This window comes from Macrobrachium nipponense, chromosome 6, assembly GCF_015104395.2.
Source record: "Macrobrachium nipponense isolate FS-2020 chromosome 6, ASM1510439v2, whole genome shotgun sequence".
NCBI lineage: Eukaryota > Metazoa > Arthropoda > Malacostraca > Decapoda > Palaemonidae > Macrobrachium > Macrobrachium nipponense.
Window position 1 is genome coordinate 138,590,031 of NC_061108.1, and position 17,336 is coordinate 138,607,366.

Consider the following 17,336-nt stretch of genomic DNA (forward strand, 5'->3'; position numbering starts at 1 on the left):
ATTAGGAACAAATCCTTTAAGACAAACAACCCTAAATGTCACCAATTTGACTCTGTAGTGCAATTCAGCAAATCCTAAATAACAGCGCAGCAAAATTAGAGTTCCTTTCTATCCACTGTGCTACAAAATTCTTAAATAAATTCCCATATGTAAATTGGCTAAGAAAGCTCACCTTTAAAAGTAGCTCTGCAACATTGTTTTTGGTGAAATTTCCCAACTTCTTTCCCATACTCACTTACAAAACTACTCTTTGGCACAATTTCAGTGGCTAATAGACATGACAGAACTTACCTCCTTCTCTTTGTTTTCAGCCTCTGAACGTGACAGAGCAATTGCCAACTGTAGCTCCTCCTCCTCTTGTAACTCCTCTTCACTCTTCTTTCCTGGAGCCTAATAAAAAAATAATAAAGATAATGACACACATAATCAAAATTTTTAGAAATATTCTTTACAAAACTAGACACAATGAATCATACAGAAACCTTCAAGGGGTCACAAGTTTGATGAATGACATAGCCTCCTTTTCTGACAGCTTACAACAACTCAATAAAATACATACTCCTTTGTCTATCCTGGGATATGCTTGGGGATGTAAGTTTTACTTCGTTTATTGAAATAACTGGCATGGCGAAGAGGAGAGTTTGAATGCAAAATTGTGCAATTTGTGTGGGCAGTCAGCATGTTTTAATATATGTAAAAAAGAAAAGACTTGCTTTGTTCACTTAGTAAATTTCAGTTATTTTCTTATACATAAATGTTACTCGACTATTAGAAATGACTCACTAAAATTTTTGAGCTGATACTAAAAAGATTTTAATACTTAGATTAAGCTACGGTAGTTACTTCTTTCCTAAAATGAAAGTGGGTAAATCATATACTTTCAGGTTTTTTTGGGTGTAAGGTGAGTGCATCAGCACAGAAAAATCATCTCTCTGAACTGAATATCTTTGATATAGTAAAGAAAAGTCTGTAAAAACAAAACTTTTGGTAGCCCTCAAAAACTTGAAAACATGACTATGCTGTAATAAACACATAAACAGAACATTCCACTTCCCAAGAATAAATTCATTAGAAAGGATTCTGTACTGAACAGATAAAATATATACTTACTGTGAATATGGAATTTTGAAAGTTTTTTGTTAAAACAGCAAGGATGAAGTGGAACAAGATAGATGGCAAAACTACAAATAAATATTTCATCCATGTCTAAGGAATTACCATATTTAAAACTTCTCAAACCTTACCTTTGCAGTTTTGGGGCTACTTGTCTCTTCAGCTTCGGATTTAACAGGGTTAACAGCAGGTCGCTGAGGGCTGCAGGGAAAACAAGCATATTCTGCTACAAATCTAAAGTACTGTACTGTAATTCTACTTAGCAATATGAAATACCTATCTTACAAGGTGATTCAAAGCTATATTCTAGCTTACCCTGGGGTACTGTACCAAGTATATCAAACACATGAAAAATGTATTGCTGTTCACACCTAAAGAACCTAAATTTCATTTGGATAAGCTGCTTCAAAAGTAAAAGAGAAAAAATGTAATTCTTCGAGTTTAAATGTCCCTTAACAAAAAAAATGGCAATTCAATCAGAGGATCTAGCTATACTCAGTATATAATAAAATAACAATGTACATGGAATAATTAGCTTAAAACTAATGTATAAACCTCTACAGCTATATGCTCTGGGCACTGACTAAAAGGCAATAGTATACGAAACAAAAAAATTCACTTGAGCTGCTGAGAAATACAATACACGTTACATATTTCAACTTTCAAACATCTTCCACCACATTATAACACAATTTCTGTGTTAAAAAGACCTGAACACTCTCAAGAGTTGTTACATGATGATAGGTATTATAAAAGTTTAAAGGTTTTAATGTGACTAAAATGCAGAAGAGGCAAGGAATATTAAATCAGGAAGAGTTAAATTTCCAACTCTTATAGGGACAGCTAAGTTCCCAAACACATAAGTACATAGCATACAGTGTGAATTATATACTTCTTCCATTTGTATTTACTGCATACACTTATACAACTCTATTTAGCAACTTGTACTACAGTTCTTCTTTAACGACTATGAAATATCCAAAGCTAGAACCTGGTGAAGTATGAGCATGAACAAAACCTTAACACGCCAAAGACTACGTGGTTTTCTAATACGCACTACAGTGGGACATCAGCACAGGAATATAAAATGTATTACTATGGGGGCAATGCTCAACATATACCAGGGGACATACAATTCTCATGCTTTTTAAATCCACTGATTCCGTGCTGCTGCTACGACTTAACGACACAACACTCTCTAGACACCCACTGAAAAGGTCAATTAACAAAGAACCATAAGATAACTGAAGAAATGGTAACATAGACAACAAGACCAAAATGGTATTGCAACATTGCAAACAAAGACTGCACCACTTGAAATCATGCAGCCTACTGTAGCTCAATGAAAGTTCACATAACAGTGTTAAACAGATAAGAAGAAAGTACAAAATATTCTGTTCAGAAAATGTTTCAAAATAAATGACCTGCCTCTCAGAGACTAACATGGCTTCATAAAGTATATACAGTGGACCCCCGTATTCGCGTTCTCCAGATTCGCGGACTCACACATTCGTGGATTTCTCTCCGGGATGTTTCCCCGCATTATTCACTGAATATTCACAAATTCGCGGTATTTTTCTATGAGAAATATCCACAAATTCCTGTTTTTTTTATCAATTTCATCATAAAATGCACTTTTTGTGATAAAACTATTAAAAAAACCAAGTATGAAAATTTTTAGTGGTTTTTTCTTGAGTTTTAACTAACAAAATAGGCTGTTTTTAGCATTTTTATAGAGTTCCAAAAATTTGCGGGTTCTAACTATTCATTGGGGGGGGGGGGGGTCTAGTACGCATCCCCCGCGAATACGAGGGGGGGGACCACTGTACACAGCAACAGAGCTCCATTCAGTTTATAATGGAAAATACAGTACATTAAAGTAAACATATGGAACAATGGTTACATACATGTCCTACTTCATATAAAGCACAAAAAGTTTGTGTTAACTTCAACCAAAAAATCACCAACAAAATAAAAACAATTTTGTGTCTGTAACAATGCAGCAATGAAATGTGTAATTTTGTTTTTCATGAACAGATTTCATTTCAACAATTCAGAAATTCTTATGCAAGGATCACAAGCATTTCAAACACCATCTATACCAGTATTTGTTCTTCCCACTGTAAGCTAATGCAAATTAATAACCATTTTATTACAGTTACAAACAATTAATTTTAAAAAAAATGGACAAAAATAAATTTCCTAGTACAAACTCATTACTTACAGCATTGAACTGTTTGTCACAAAATGTTCCAAGATAAATGACATTTCCAAAGAAAGAACATCAGCAAACAACTACATACTTGGTAAAATGTCAAGTAGTTACAAAACTGTGATTTACATTTTTCTGACATGCTAAGCATTATTTGGTTTTTGGCAATTAAGTAGCACTTTATATATAATTCCTATCAATAAATGTATGCGAAAAATTTTTTTTCCTTAATTTAATACTTAAAAATTCAGAGATAACAAATACCCAACAAAGCAACAACAGAAAAATATAAATTTTCATAATAAAATTTATTATTTGGATACTTACCTACTGTTAAATTTAGCTATATCTCTCCGCCACTTAGGCGAGTCGGCATTCAACCAAAAATCGAATGGCTGCCCAGATGACTGTCTAGTTTACCTGTTCTTCACCAGGTGTGTTTCAAATGTTTTAGCTCTTGTCAGAATTCTCCTTGACAGCCCACTAAGTTGTGGGGAGGCTGGGTGGGTCTACTTTAACAGTAGGTAAGTATCCAAATAATAAATTTTATTATGAAAATTTATAATATTTGAGATGAATCCTACCTTATGTTAAATTTAGCTGATTCCCACATTAAGAAGAGGATGGTGGGTAGTGCAGCTAGACAAAATTCCGCTCAGCCATTCGAGCTAAAGGTTTCTTGCACAAAACCCAAAACATTCTCACCTGATCTGGAATCCTTGGTGGATTTTACTACCACCAGAAGTTGGATTCCATTCAGGGAGCAATACTCTCATAAATATGCAGCAAAGAGCAGCCTTGCGGAGAAAACTGTTTCGATTCATCCAAAATGAAATGCAAGCTGTATGAGGGACCCCGAATTGTACTTCTACTGCGCCACATCAATCCTATTCTGGAGCAACAAATTGACTTAAAACTTAATGAAGTTACAACTGCTGCTCAAATTATGAATGTTTACCTTCAATAAAGGTAAAAGATATGGAGCTAGTTCTCAAGCACAAGCCTATCCAATACGTCACAGAGGACCTCGTGTTCCTTGACAAAGAAGTTATAAGTTTCTAAAAAACACAAAAGGTTAACTTTGCCTCTTCCAGGTTTAACCTTCATAAATACTTGTTTTGTGGTTTTCTAAAACCACAAAACAAGTTAACTTTGCCTTCAAGTTTAACCATTGGCAAAAACGTTATGTTTCTAAAAATCACAACACAAAAGGTTAACTTTGCCTCTTCCAGGTTTAACCTTCACAAATACATTCTAGGTTTTCTACAACCACAAAACAAAAAATTAACTTTCCCTTCAAACTTAACCAATGGCAAAGACAGCTAGGTTTTCTAAAACCACAAAATAAAAGGTTGATTTTTGCCTCTTGCAGGTTTAACCTTTGACAACGACACCTATGTTTCTTAAAACCACAAAACCAAAGGTTAACTTTGCCTCTTCCAGCATTTACCTTTGACAAAAATGTGATGATAAAAATGCTCTAGGTTTAACCTTTAAATTTAAATGCCCCAACAGGACAGAGAAATTTCCTCTTCCTCCCCACTAAGGAGTTACATTGGAATTCTTACGGGGCACTGTAAAGCTCTAAGGCAGAAAGCTAAAATAGCATTCCCTTTACACCAGCTTAAAGAAGGGCTGACAATAAATTTACTTATTACCCGCTGCTAGAGCTAAATAAAAGGTTTTACAGTAAATTAAGATAAAGTTTAGACCTGCATCTAAACTCCAGAGAGAGACTGATATAGAGATGAATGGGCTTCAATCTCAACACCTTACAGTGCTGGTCCTCAGCAAGATCTAAAAGTACTTGATGCAATACCGAGGAAAGTACGCATGGAACGATAACTTTGGAAGTAGACAGTGAAAAGTCTTATTATCTCTAAACAGAAAACATTGATGTCTACCAGGTTCCAGGTGCTGAAAATACCTCTAGAATGGCACCCTCAGCAATACACAGACCACTGCTTCTGACCCCAGGCCATGGCAGTTTTAAACCAAGGACAGATCCTATGATAACTTGAAAATCTTATTATTGGGAGGAGACATTCTAACATCTCCAAGCTGTTAAGGAGATGCCTAAGTTGATGGAAGTGTATGGAATGGTGTAGTAGAGTTGGTTTCTTCTCAATAGAAGAATGAGACATCTACAGAGATCATTGGAAATTCTGAAAATCATTTGCCCTGAGGCTAAAAGGGCTCTACAGGAGACACTAAGTAATTCTTGAACTTGAAATTGCTCAATAGTATTCATAGTAGATACAAGGGTCAGGCCTATGAGTCTGTATTAGGCCAAATTTAAGGAAACATCCCCTGCTCAAGCCTGAGGGTCATCAAAGAAGTAGTAATCATTTGGATGTCCCTGTTCATCTACATGCTAGTAAGTCTAAATGAGTGCTCCTTAAATCTCCCACCAAGTGCCAAACTTACGGATGTAAAGGCCCTTGTAGGCAGTTTGTTCTTCCTGAATCCCCAATTGCTAAAACATTGTCCTCCAACAGAATGAATGATCAAACCAATCTGTTGTTTCATTTAACTCCAAAGCAGCAAACTTCCCACAAAGACTTAGTTTCTGACCGGGAATAAACCTGCTAAGCATCCTGTTGTCTTTCCACTGCCCTGACATCTAAAAAGTTTTATCAGGTGTAGTGTTGACCATACTATGTTGCATGAAAGTGTAATGACACTAGTTAAACTCTTATTGTGTTGCATAACAGAGGGAAAAGACCAAAACCTGGACTTAGGTTTATGAATAAAATGAACAAATCTTGGTTACAGAGCCCCTCCTATAGTCCTGGAGCCAAAGTTGGTTCTGGATTACTTACAAAGTTAATGAACCTTATTTGTAATTTGTAATTCTTACGCTGAAAATGTACATTAATTGAGCATGATTATCTGAAAATATCTCCAGTGAGGCCATGTTTCCTAATAAGGAAAACCCCTTACCATATAGGAAGTTTCCTTCAGGCCTAAAATTATTCAAGCATGCATAATTAAGTATCATCCCCAATCACTAGATACGAATGGGGATAAAGAAAATTAAAAATATAATGCATAGAAATTGGGCCATAAGCAACAGGTCCTTGGTCTTTGGAATACTGTAGACAGAGTTGGCAAACTTGAATCACTGATTCAGTAGAAGTGTCTTGCTCCTAAAGTCGACACTATCCACCAATGGGTAACAAGTCCCTGACATAACTTATAGAGGGCTGCACACTAACCCAAACAAAGTGCATAGAACAGCAATACCTCCTTGTAAAAACATCTTGAAGGAACTTGCATGACTGTGGATGTATTGGTAAGTGGAATACATTCTGTATGTGTACCACAAGTCTGACCATTCTTTGGAAAGGCACTAAAACCATGCTTAGAAAACCAACAAGTATGTGGGCAGACACTTCCTGTTATTCAGTCTCCAAACATCCAAGAATATTTCCAATTACTTATGGAGCTCATCCTAAAGAATTACCCTTGGACCATCATGCCCTCTATATACAATCTCCTATTAAAAAGAGACTTATGAGATTTCTGCAGAAGACAATGGAAGCTATAAGAGGGAGATTAAACAAGTGGATGACAACCAAAAAGAATCACAACTGCCCTTCACCATCTCCACCATGTAACGTACTGGTCCAAAAGTCTCTCCATGCATGTTAGGAGGTTGCAACTGTCCATATTGCAGAACCTGAGTCTGCACTTATCCCCGGAAGGTATAAAACAAGACTAATAATAGATAATCCCTTATTGGCTAAAACGGAGCTGCATAATCAGACAGGAAGCGAAAGTTTTCTCACTTCTTCCAAACCAAGTGAGTACAAGCATGAGGACATTACCCTGCAGCATCAGAAATGAGTTACTTGTCTTCCTTGCTAAAAACTCCCGCAGGCGACAAACCCTAAAGCTGGCTTCACAAAATTGCTGTGTTGGTTCTCCACCTCACTCTAAGCAGTTGCAGAGACGAGACAACGTAGCTAAGTAAAAGGTAATAACTCAAGAAGCTAGACTGAAACTCCATCAGCATGTCTGTCAGTCTCGAGTTCCTTTCCCCACAGGAAAGAGAAAGAAAGTGAACCTCCTACTACAAACAGTTAAAGGACCAATAGCGTTTGTACAGCAACAGGAGGTCTTCGGCTCTCCGCGACTTTAAAAGACACAAGACAATAAGCCAAAGCAGACCCAAAGGGAGATTTGTGCGTCCGAGGACGAGAAAAGTTACGAAATGCTCTCTACTAGGAGAAAGCATTGGTTCTCTTCTCCAAAATTTAGAGGGCGCCGAGATACGCTAAGACAATTAGACATATTCTCCAAGTGGCCTCTTTCCTCAACAAAATGAGGATACAGCAAGGCGTAATGTTGCAACAAATGCCAACCAGCCCGAATGAGCTCCTCCAACTCCAATCAAACTCTTCTTCTGCCAGCGGGCGACGGGAAGAGACAGCTGCCGACAGGAGGTAAACAAAAGAGCTTAAAGGATTGCTCTTTCTCTGCAACCCTTGGCGACAAAAAGCGACAGTTGTCGATAAGAGGTGATACTACCCGAGTGCTGTATCGCGTCCACTATGACTCAATGAGAGGACGACAGTTTAAGAGACTTAGGACTCGGCCAAGTCCGCATGAGTCAACTGCGTCCACACAAGTCGACTGAGGGAAAGAAAACAAGGCGCCAGAAGTGGGAGGCGGTGGGAGAGGAGTTACAACGACTCTCCCGCCTCGTCCGAAAGCGAACGTACATACTTGAAAGCATCCCTATATGAAACTTCGTTAGAAAGCTCTGAAGCTAGAATAATATCAAACTTTTGAAGAACTTTAGATATTACAGAGAGTGTAGACTTGAAAGAGAAACATTAAACGAGGCAGTAGTAAGAGATCTGCCAATAGCTGAAGAGAAAGCAGGCAAAGAACGAACACAAGCATTGGGAAGAAAAGGAATATGCTAGCAGACGAGAATTTAGAATAACCATAACATGAGAGATAAACAGTCGACTGAGTCGACATATCTAAATGTGTAAAACTCGCTACAGATACATTATAATCTCAATAAAATGTCTATGCCTATATCATATATTAGGCTATATATTATTCAACCTATGCATGCTAACACCTCAAACTAGGTGTTGAAGACGACAAAATGCGCATATGGATGGAGGGAGCATTAATGCTTACTGAAGTGGTCCTTTGTGAACGCACTTTAACGGTCCTTAGGCGATCGCTTTAACAGTCCTTGGCAAACGCTTTAAACGATATTCAGACCATGAAAAGGGCGAAGTAGGTATTGGAGGGCACAGAAACCCATCATCCAGAGAACCGACCCGGTTCCCTGGCAGCGGATACTACCAACTGTCGCAGGGCAGTCCTAGGCTCAGGCTACGTACAGACGAGGGCACCAACACCTTATTTCTAACAGGAAACGCAAAAAAAGAGCGCACACTATGGAGGGATTCGGAATGTTCCTGTCATAACTGAGTTTAACTTTCATTAGAACTAAAATTGGGTTAATGTTATGTTCTAACTTCTAGTTAGGCTTTTCCTGAACCGAATGGGGAGCAGAAGGCGGAGCTACACAGGAAATCAATACTAGGCTACCAAAATGCCTAGTCTGAGTAAGCCTGACAGGTTGAAGTCCCGATCTAACTAATTGCTTTCGCAATCTATTAGTTTCCTGTCTTGCCTATATCTGAAATATTCAGGCATAAATTTTTCAGAACAATTCCCTACATTCTTCACATCTAGTAGTTCCAAGATCACAATCTCTACCCTTGCAAGTACAAACGAATGTTGCTCAACTTCCAATTTCAACATCCTGGTTATTCCTGCATAGCCTGATGTTATTGGTTTGCTTCTAGTGGAAGATATCCTAGGAAAATGAAATTACAATATCGTAAACAGGTGTACAGCAGCCAAACTTCAAAGAATACCAACAATCGCCTAACCACAATGGCAGCAAGGAGAATTCTGACAAGAGCTAAAACATTCGAAACACACCTGGTGGAGAACAGGTAAAATAGACAGTCATCCAGGCAGCCATTCGATTTTTTGTTTGAATGCCGACTCTCCTAATTGGCGGGGATATATAGCTAAATTTAACAGTAGGTAAGATTCATCTCAAATAATAAGATTATCTTCTAAGGAACATCAAACGAATTAAACAAATGACGAGCACCTATTACAGTAAACCTTTTGAGTGAAAAAATTACGAACTTGACTTGCCTTAGTAAGTAAATCCTTAAAACATAAAACATCTTGTACACTTACTTATTTATGTCATCAAAACATGATTCACAGACTCGAACTTCTCGCTCAATTCCAAACTTCGGAATGGTGGAGTACTTGCTCGAACAATCACCACAAAAGACTTGGCCGCAAGCACGACAATGATGCTGGAAAATGATGAGAAAACTTAAAAAACAGTATATTACATAAACTGAAGTATAAAAGAAAGGTTTTCCTTACTAATTCTCTGGGTTTTAAAATAAAAAAATAAAATCCAAAAAATTGTCCTATAAAAATCTAGATACAAAAATAGTTTTATAAAAGGTAAGACCAATAAAGTTAAATAGCTATAAAATGTTATATAAGACTCCTTATTAATAGTACAAAGTTTTGGGGTCTAGTAATCTTAGGTTCCTTTTTTTGTATGAGAGAATACATCCCCATAATTTTAAACTACAAAAGCTTGACACTGCTACTAAATTTCCCACCACAACCCCGAAATAACATTTCTGGTTAAGCCTACATACCTTGCGCCGTATCATTGTAAACTGGGAACGACAGCGGTGACAGCATTCGCCATCTGCCCAATCAGGGGCTCGGTCAGCAGTAAACATAGCATCGCTCTCACTGACAGTTGGCATGTGAAACCCCTCAGCTTTCAAAATATTTACAGTATCCTGAAAAAAAGTACATACTACTGTAATGACATTTTATTTTAGGAATCAAATCAAACATTTATAAAAAGACCCTTCCTTCTGCACTAATTCATCAACAACAGGCAGTAACTATATAGGTACTGTAAAACAGTGTATCAGATTTTATAATCCTTCAAATCGACAGCAAAGAAAATGAATACAATTAATAAGTATATTGTAATAAAGTTTTCTTCAAATATACACCCTATTAGCTACCAGTATGTTTTTCCATGCTCAAAAATTTATCACAACAAACCTACAGTTAAAATATATTTAGACACCTGACAATATTCAGTCTTACACAGGAATGGTGACAGAATGCTTCTTCATGTTGACTAAACTAATTCATGTGTGCAAATTCACATCATTGCAGTGGTTATACAGTACCTTGTACTTATTATTCACGAACCCCTTGCCTATTCATTAAAATAATGTTGAGAATGCAAAGTCAGAACTTTTCCACAAAAAGAGGAAACTTCCTATGGAGAGGTCAGTTACTTAGAACTTTCAGAATCTATGAAGTTTATCAGCAAAGTATTCTGACTATTTATTACAAGGGTATGATATCACCAAATAATAGTCTTGACAATAAGAAGTAATATGGTACTTTGGTCACCTTGGCTTTACAACAATGATTAATATAATGGATAATGAAATGACAAAACTCCCAATCTACACATTTTCTGCAAAAAGAATGCTTTCATTATCACTTCAAGTTTATTCACCTGTGTTATCGATAATATAAATGTTGTAGCACAGTAAGTTCACTCTCACATATGATATAGCTGTCAAGAAACAAGACCAACACTTACAATGTGCAAAGAATGGAATTTCCACTAGAATAAAACCTGAACAACATAATTATGTTTAACAAAACTAACCATAAACACAACAAAACTTTTAACTACAAACTTTTGAGCAACATACATCTGTTCCAAATTTGGTGGTAAAAGGTCAATCACTACATAACTACAAGAGGAACAGGATGACTATTCTAACAGGAGGCACAAATCAAACTAACTAGGCAATGTAAGGTCTCTGGTGAAGCCCCTCATGCTCACATTTGACCATCAACTTCAAGCTCATACTATACTACTTCCATACAAAATGATAATGGACAGAAAATAATATGAATAAACTTTTATCATTGCCAGCAAACAAATGCATTTGAATAATTAAAAGTGAATGTAGTAGTATTACATTGTTCTGCATATCAATTATAAGGAATCTAACACTGAACAGTTTACACATGGACTTCAAATCACAATTATAATCTTAAATAAACTACATCCACTACTGGAAATGACTGCGAACATAAACATTAAATCAAAAGAAAAATAACCAAACCATATTTACAATAATCACAAACAAGTCACTAGCAAACTGCACTGAAAAGATGCAAGAGATACACTAACAGTGTCAAGAACAACTGGAACGCCTAATACTCACTTAGCATTTGTTGGGCTTCATTACCATTCTCACATGCTGTACAAAGCTTTCCACTGGCCCAATTTGTGCAAGTAATTTTTAATCATATTTTCAATTATTATTATTACTACATTATTACACAATACATTAGTAAGGAACACTGGTACAAAAACATAGTTATACCTTTAAACAATAAAAAAATTTAAAAATCGAGACCTGTCATCATACCTACAATATACGTACTCTGACTCCTATACGAGGTGCCTCCTCCTAATAACTAGACTGAATTCTAATCTATTTCATGGTTTTTGTAAACTAGTATTAATTAAAAAGACTTCTACAAACATAATTATGAAAGCTTTCAATTTGCTATACCACATATGAAAAATGTGACTACTTTCACAGGGAGGGACTAACCAAGTTTAAAAACATTGAGTGATAATGAAGTTCTTTTATACAACCCAGAACCTCTATAATGGATGCATGATTTTCATAAACCTTTGCTTGGATTTACAAAAGCATAATATTCCTTCAAAGCTGCAATTTAAAGTACTGTCAGTAATGGGTCTCAGTGACACTGGGTCATTTTTTATACATACCCACTACTTACATAATTCCCACCTCTGAACCCAACCATGGATCGAGGGAGTGCATGCACACACATGAGATTGTTTGTTACACTGAATGAACAGTCTGAGCAATTCATTAACCATTATGTTATGCTATTCTAAGAAATGGATTAGCAAGAAAAAAATCTGGTCTGCTAGAAACACAACAAACTCACCTGAACAGCCCTATACTTAGGCTCATTACGGAAAGCGTACACCCAAGTAGCAAGCAACATCAAAATTTTCTTCCGCACTTCTTCATTGGGATTGGTTCTTAGAATATCGTGTACCTGCTCCATTACGGCTCGGATTGCTACTTGTTCGTGAACAGATTGCCCACAGTTTTTCACTACTGACTCAAATACTTGCAGTGCTAAGAGTACAACATTAGGATTTGTGTCTTTGAGTCGGTTAACAAGTGACTGGACTGCTGCTTTTGGACTGTGAAGAGAAAGAAAATTCAGTGAAAGCTAAATAATTCCTTCTAGAATATAATATGGAATACACAGAAAGGTAACCACAAAATATTTACTGAAAGTATATATGATTGTAACTACTATAAAATTAACAACACAACAAAATTAATTTAGAATGTTACAAATATTTTCAAAATGGTGAGAAAAATGTGGCACTTAAATGAAAATGTCCCTTTACAATAAATCAGAAAAGCAAGGAACATAAAACAAACAGGTGATTCTCTTTGCTGTACAGTAGTGAAAAAATATCAGTCACATACTTGTGACTTACGCTTTCTGCATTTACCACGAACTGTAAGGAAACAAAATGTTAAAACTTTATAATAAAGATATAATAAAGACATAATAAAGATATCTATAACATTTTCCTGTATTATACCTCATATCTTTCAAGTATACCTTCAGAAATGCACATTTTTTGTAAATACTGTTCACCAACAGACACCTTTTTTGTATCCCTAACAACGTCAGCCTTACAGGACTCTATCTCTCGGATACAAAAGGAAAGCCGATTAAATATCTACCAAGACAGAGACTGAATTCTCTAAGGAGAGAGGTAAACCTAATTTTTTAATCGTTCCTGTATAAAGCATTGGTCTACAATGATCACCTATGTACTTCCCTATTCCCTTGCAGCGCTGGTGTTATTTCCTAAATTCAAGCAGTTTTGTATTTATTATAGAATCTCTCATTTCATCCTTAGATCAACTTGTGCTCTCATTAGCCTTGCATTTTGCATATCATGGTGTCCTGTAATAAGACTGAATTCACACACTGTTCTATATGGAAGAGTACCACCAAGAAATAAATAGGGCTTTCCTGATTTTAATAAATGTTTCTGTTATAAGGATGTCAAAATAAAGCTGCAAATCTGTGCCATAGTTAACTAGTTCCCTACAAATATATCCCATGCTGCACATAATCATAATTCCCATGAACATACTTCAAGACTAAGAAAGTAATCATTCAATCCACAATTATAACCATTACTCTACTGCTATGGAACTGTAGAGAGATCCTTTAATTATAATTTCTCATACAGTCCAATTTAGCACCAAAAAGAGAACTTACTTTACATCTCCCTGACGGATAAGATCCACTATGTGCAAGGTTGAATCCCAGTCAATGTCAAGTAGTAATGGACTTGTGGCCTTTTCTGGAAAGAAATCAGTAAAATTATATCAGAGGCCATGAATAATGTAGGTTAATTTTAGTGTTAGTAAAATAAAGCAGGCAAATAATTAGAAAAATACTTTGGCTTAGTCATCCTCTTCAAAATCAAAACATAAAATAACTGTTTATCCACATACAAATAGTAGTCCCTTTCACTGATAAAAATATCTGGCTAACTAAAGCAGATTAGTGGGACTAAGAAAAAGAGGAATTAACTGTAGGCAGCTGTACCCACAGAAATTTAAGGATTCAGGAAAAAATATGTTAACTGTGTGCAATGCTAAGAGAAGGACAGGTTGTCCCCTTGCCAGTCAGAACCTCGTGTGCAAGGTTAGGTCTGGATGCATACTTGTATCCTACATTACTTTTCATGATTCAGGCACTATAAGAAAGGGTAGGTTTGGAGAGGACACTGGTAAGAGATGATCCAGCTGTAGGTTAGGTTAGGATGCACCTAGGCATATTTTACTGTATGGCTCGTAGCATTCTAGGCCAGAGTAGATAGGCAGGTCCAGGCAGTCAGAAAGGAAACATGAGCCCAATGTTGCATTTGGTTAGGGGAAAGTGAGGTTAGGATGCATCCCTGTAATTGGTCTCGTCACAACTTTGTCAATTTTTCTGACTAATTTTCATATCTTGTAAATAAAAAGTGTATTTTTTCATATAATTTTCTTGTGATTTTTGCATATGAGACCAGTTCATGATACTGTAATTCACTTCTTGGATTTTGGTTTTCCCTTTCTTAAAAAACCTGGTTTCCCACCGGAGTTTCCCATAATTTTCATACAGAAGTGGATGGGAAAACACAAAAATTAGTGGTTTTTACTGAATAATAGTTAGAAATGCATTAAATATGATAGTCAAAAAATGTATGGTTCATTTATTCAATGAGAAATTAAGGGCATTATATAATCAATAAAATGACCTTAAAGTACTATATACCTTGTGCGTTTTCATGTATCATACTCCCCATCATCTTTTTCATGCACACACATACATCACATACATATATAAATGAGTTTCTTATTTCAATGGATTACTTTTATTTTTGCATATGTATTACTATTTCTAATTTCTAACTTTTTTCTATGCTAAAAGGTTTATTTTCGTTGTCTACTTTCATCTGCATTAAACCATGAAACAAGAGTTATACAAGTGAAAATAGGGCCAAAACCAAGGCTAACTTCATCATGTAACATATGTAGTACTGTGCTTAGTCTTGGCAAATACATTTATAAAAATAAGGAGAATTATTTGTTGAACTTTAATGAACTCTGGAAAATCCTGAAAAGGCTGTAATTAACTTCTAAATTAAACTAACAGGACATCATAATAAAATTTGCTTCCTTAATGATCATACAATAAATGTTATTATACGCACGTACACTAGGATTAATCATACCATCAAAAGTAGTATGTGTTCTTTACTCATTTCTGGCGAGATATTTATGGGTTTCTTGTGAAAAAAAATAAGCTGAATGCATTATCCTAGCCTATCAGTAAGGTTGCTAAGAAGTTGTGAGACATTTGGTAAATGTGCAGAATATTCTATCTGCACACACGTCATTCTGTTATGCAAGATATCACAATGCAAAAAATGCACAAGCAGCTACAGGCTACAGTGTCACATTGTGGATGACAGGTGAGCGGGGGGGGGGGTTGGACTCAGGAGGGTTAAGCCTTCTGTCCAGGTCAGGGCATGACACTGTCAGTTAATGGGTAAACCTGAAGAATACCTGTGCCCCGCTAGTTTGGTAACTACTAGTTTACATGCAAGATGGGCACTGTGTTTATGACCAGTCCCTTGGAGATGAACATAAAATCATAAACAAAGAACAGTAAATATGATAAAAGTAAGCAAAAGATAGTAAATATCATAAAACAGTATATAGGTATATGATAATGGTTAAGTGATAAACATAAAAGACTGTAAATAATCATAAAGAAAAAGAGTAAATCTCATACACGTAAACAAAAGAAGGTAAATATGAACTTAAACAAAAGGTGATACCTAAATATTCTGGTCATTGATGGGCCGCAACAAGTAACTTACAATTTTACCAGTTAGCCTAAGGAGGTTAAGGTTAGGTTAAGGGTATACGTTAGGTTGCGACATACCCATGTTGAAATATGAATTTAATCTTATATAAAGCTGGCCTTGACCAGTTTAAATAGTGTGTGCAACTCTTCATTACTTTTACTGGGCATTTTTTATTAAGACGTACCCTAGGCTAGAACATAGGCTAGCCTAAATTGGAAACTTTATCCTACCTCGTACCTACCTACCTAGCCTATGTCTTCTTGGACAATGTAGGCATATCTTTTAAGAGTTGTTATAATACATAGAATTACTTGAATTATGGCATGAGACAATTTTATCATCCATGGTACAATCATTTCGTAATACCTGTAGTCTGTTAGCTTCAATAGGTAATCAGGACAACCCCCATAATAGAATAGCCTTCCTATGCCCCAAATCAAACCACAGAAAAGCAAAAATGGTTTACATCTGGCCATGCCTATCAGGACTGCCCTCAAGATTAGGGTACCCTTATCTTGACGTCAATAGGTTGGCCCTAGGGCACCCCATTCACAAAAACAGGTTTTTACGCCAAGTGACATTGAATGACAATTCACTACAGGGAATAATATCCCTTTCCATACCTTTTAAGGCCAATTCACTTGATTTATGTACTCACCGAGTAATAAATTGATCTCCGACGACATCGTTCACGGTAATTTTTTCGTTTAATAATTATTTTAAAGTCGACAATTGTCCAGTTTTAACAATAAGACGATATCATTCACTATTGAGTCATAAGACTGCCCGAAAACAAATGTCAACATTCAACAAATGAAGTTCGTTCGGTGGTGCTTCTCGTATTTCGTTCGATTTCCTTGGTTCCATATTAATATTATGTAATAAACGTTAAACTAAAGCTATTTTTTCTTAAAATAAATCATATGAAAACATTATCAAATAACATTTAAGAAAATATTATTAATCAAAACATCTCCGAAATTAGAAACATGACTAAGTACGTTTTCTATTTTCAGCTGGCATATTTCACGGGTAACTACTTTCTAGTGTAAGGACAACGCTAATACGTAGATTGTTCCTAACTGTTAGTCTTTAGAAATATTATTAAATCAAACTATGTCCGATGTTCGAAATATGAATAACCACGCTTTTTAGACATATTTTGAGAGTAATTAATATATATTATCTAACGTTTAAGAATCGTTACCTTCAGATAACACAAAAAAATAAATCACTTACAGTAGTAAAATGAACGTGAACATATTTTGTTGTCATACTTAACAACGTGCGCCCTCCAGATCTATATTTTTTTAGTTTATGAGGGACAATTAAAAGAGAAAAAAATATAAAACTTTCTTGTTATTTTTCGTGTGTCAATGGCAT

General features: G+C 35.8%; 1 protein-coding gene across 3 annotated transcripts in view; it reads right to left on the minus strand.

Moving 5' to 3' along the window:
* Nucleotides 1-16,768, minus strand: part of LOC135216280 (hepatocyte growth factor-regulated tyrosine kinase substrate-like) — a 70,903-nt gene extending 54,135 nt beyond the window's left edge. The window contains exons 1-7 of one of the 3 annotated variants that reach the window (XM_064251448.1): nucleotides 16,612-16,768; nucleotides 13,811-13,895; nucleotides 12,440-12,704; nucleotides 10,060-10,209; nucleotides 9,575-9,699; nucleotides 1,245-1,314; nucleotides 292-390 (exon numbers count right to left, since the gene is read on the minus strand). In XM_064251448.1, coding sequence (XP_064107518.1) covers nucleotides 292-390; nucleotides 1,245-1,314; nucleotides 9,575-9,699; nucleotides 10,060-10,209; nucleotides 12,440-12,704; nucleotides 13,811-13,895; nucleotides 16,612-16,639 — 822 coding nt within the window. In that variant the 5' untranslated portion in view covers nucleotides 16,640-16,768. Of the gene's footprint in view, nucleotides 1-291; nucleotides 391-1,244; nucleotides 1,315-2,246; nucleotides 2,323-9,574; nucleotides 9,700-10,059; nucleotides 10,210-12,439; nucleotides 12,705-13,010; nucleotides 13,032-13,810; nucleotides 13,896-16,611 lie in introns of those variants that run through there. The other 2 variants (XM_064251447.1, XM_064251449.1) reach the window with 2 other exon arrangements.
* Between the last annotated feature and the right edge of the window lie 568 nt (nucleotides 16,769-17,336).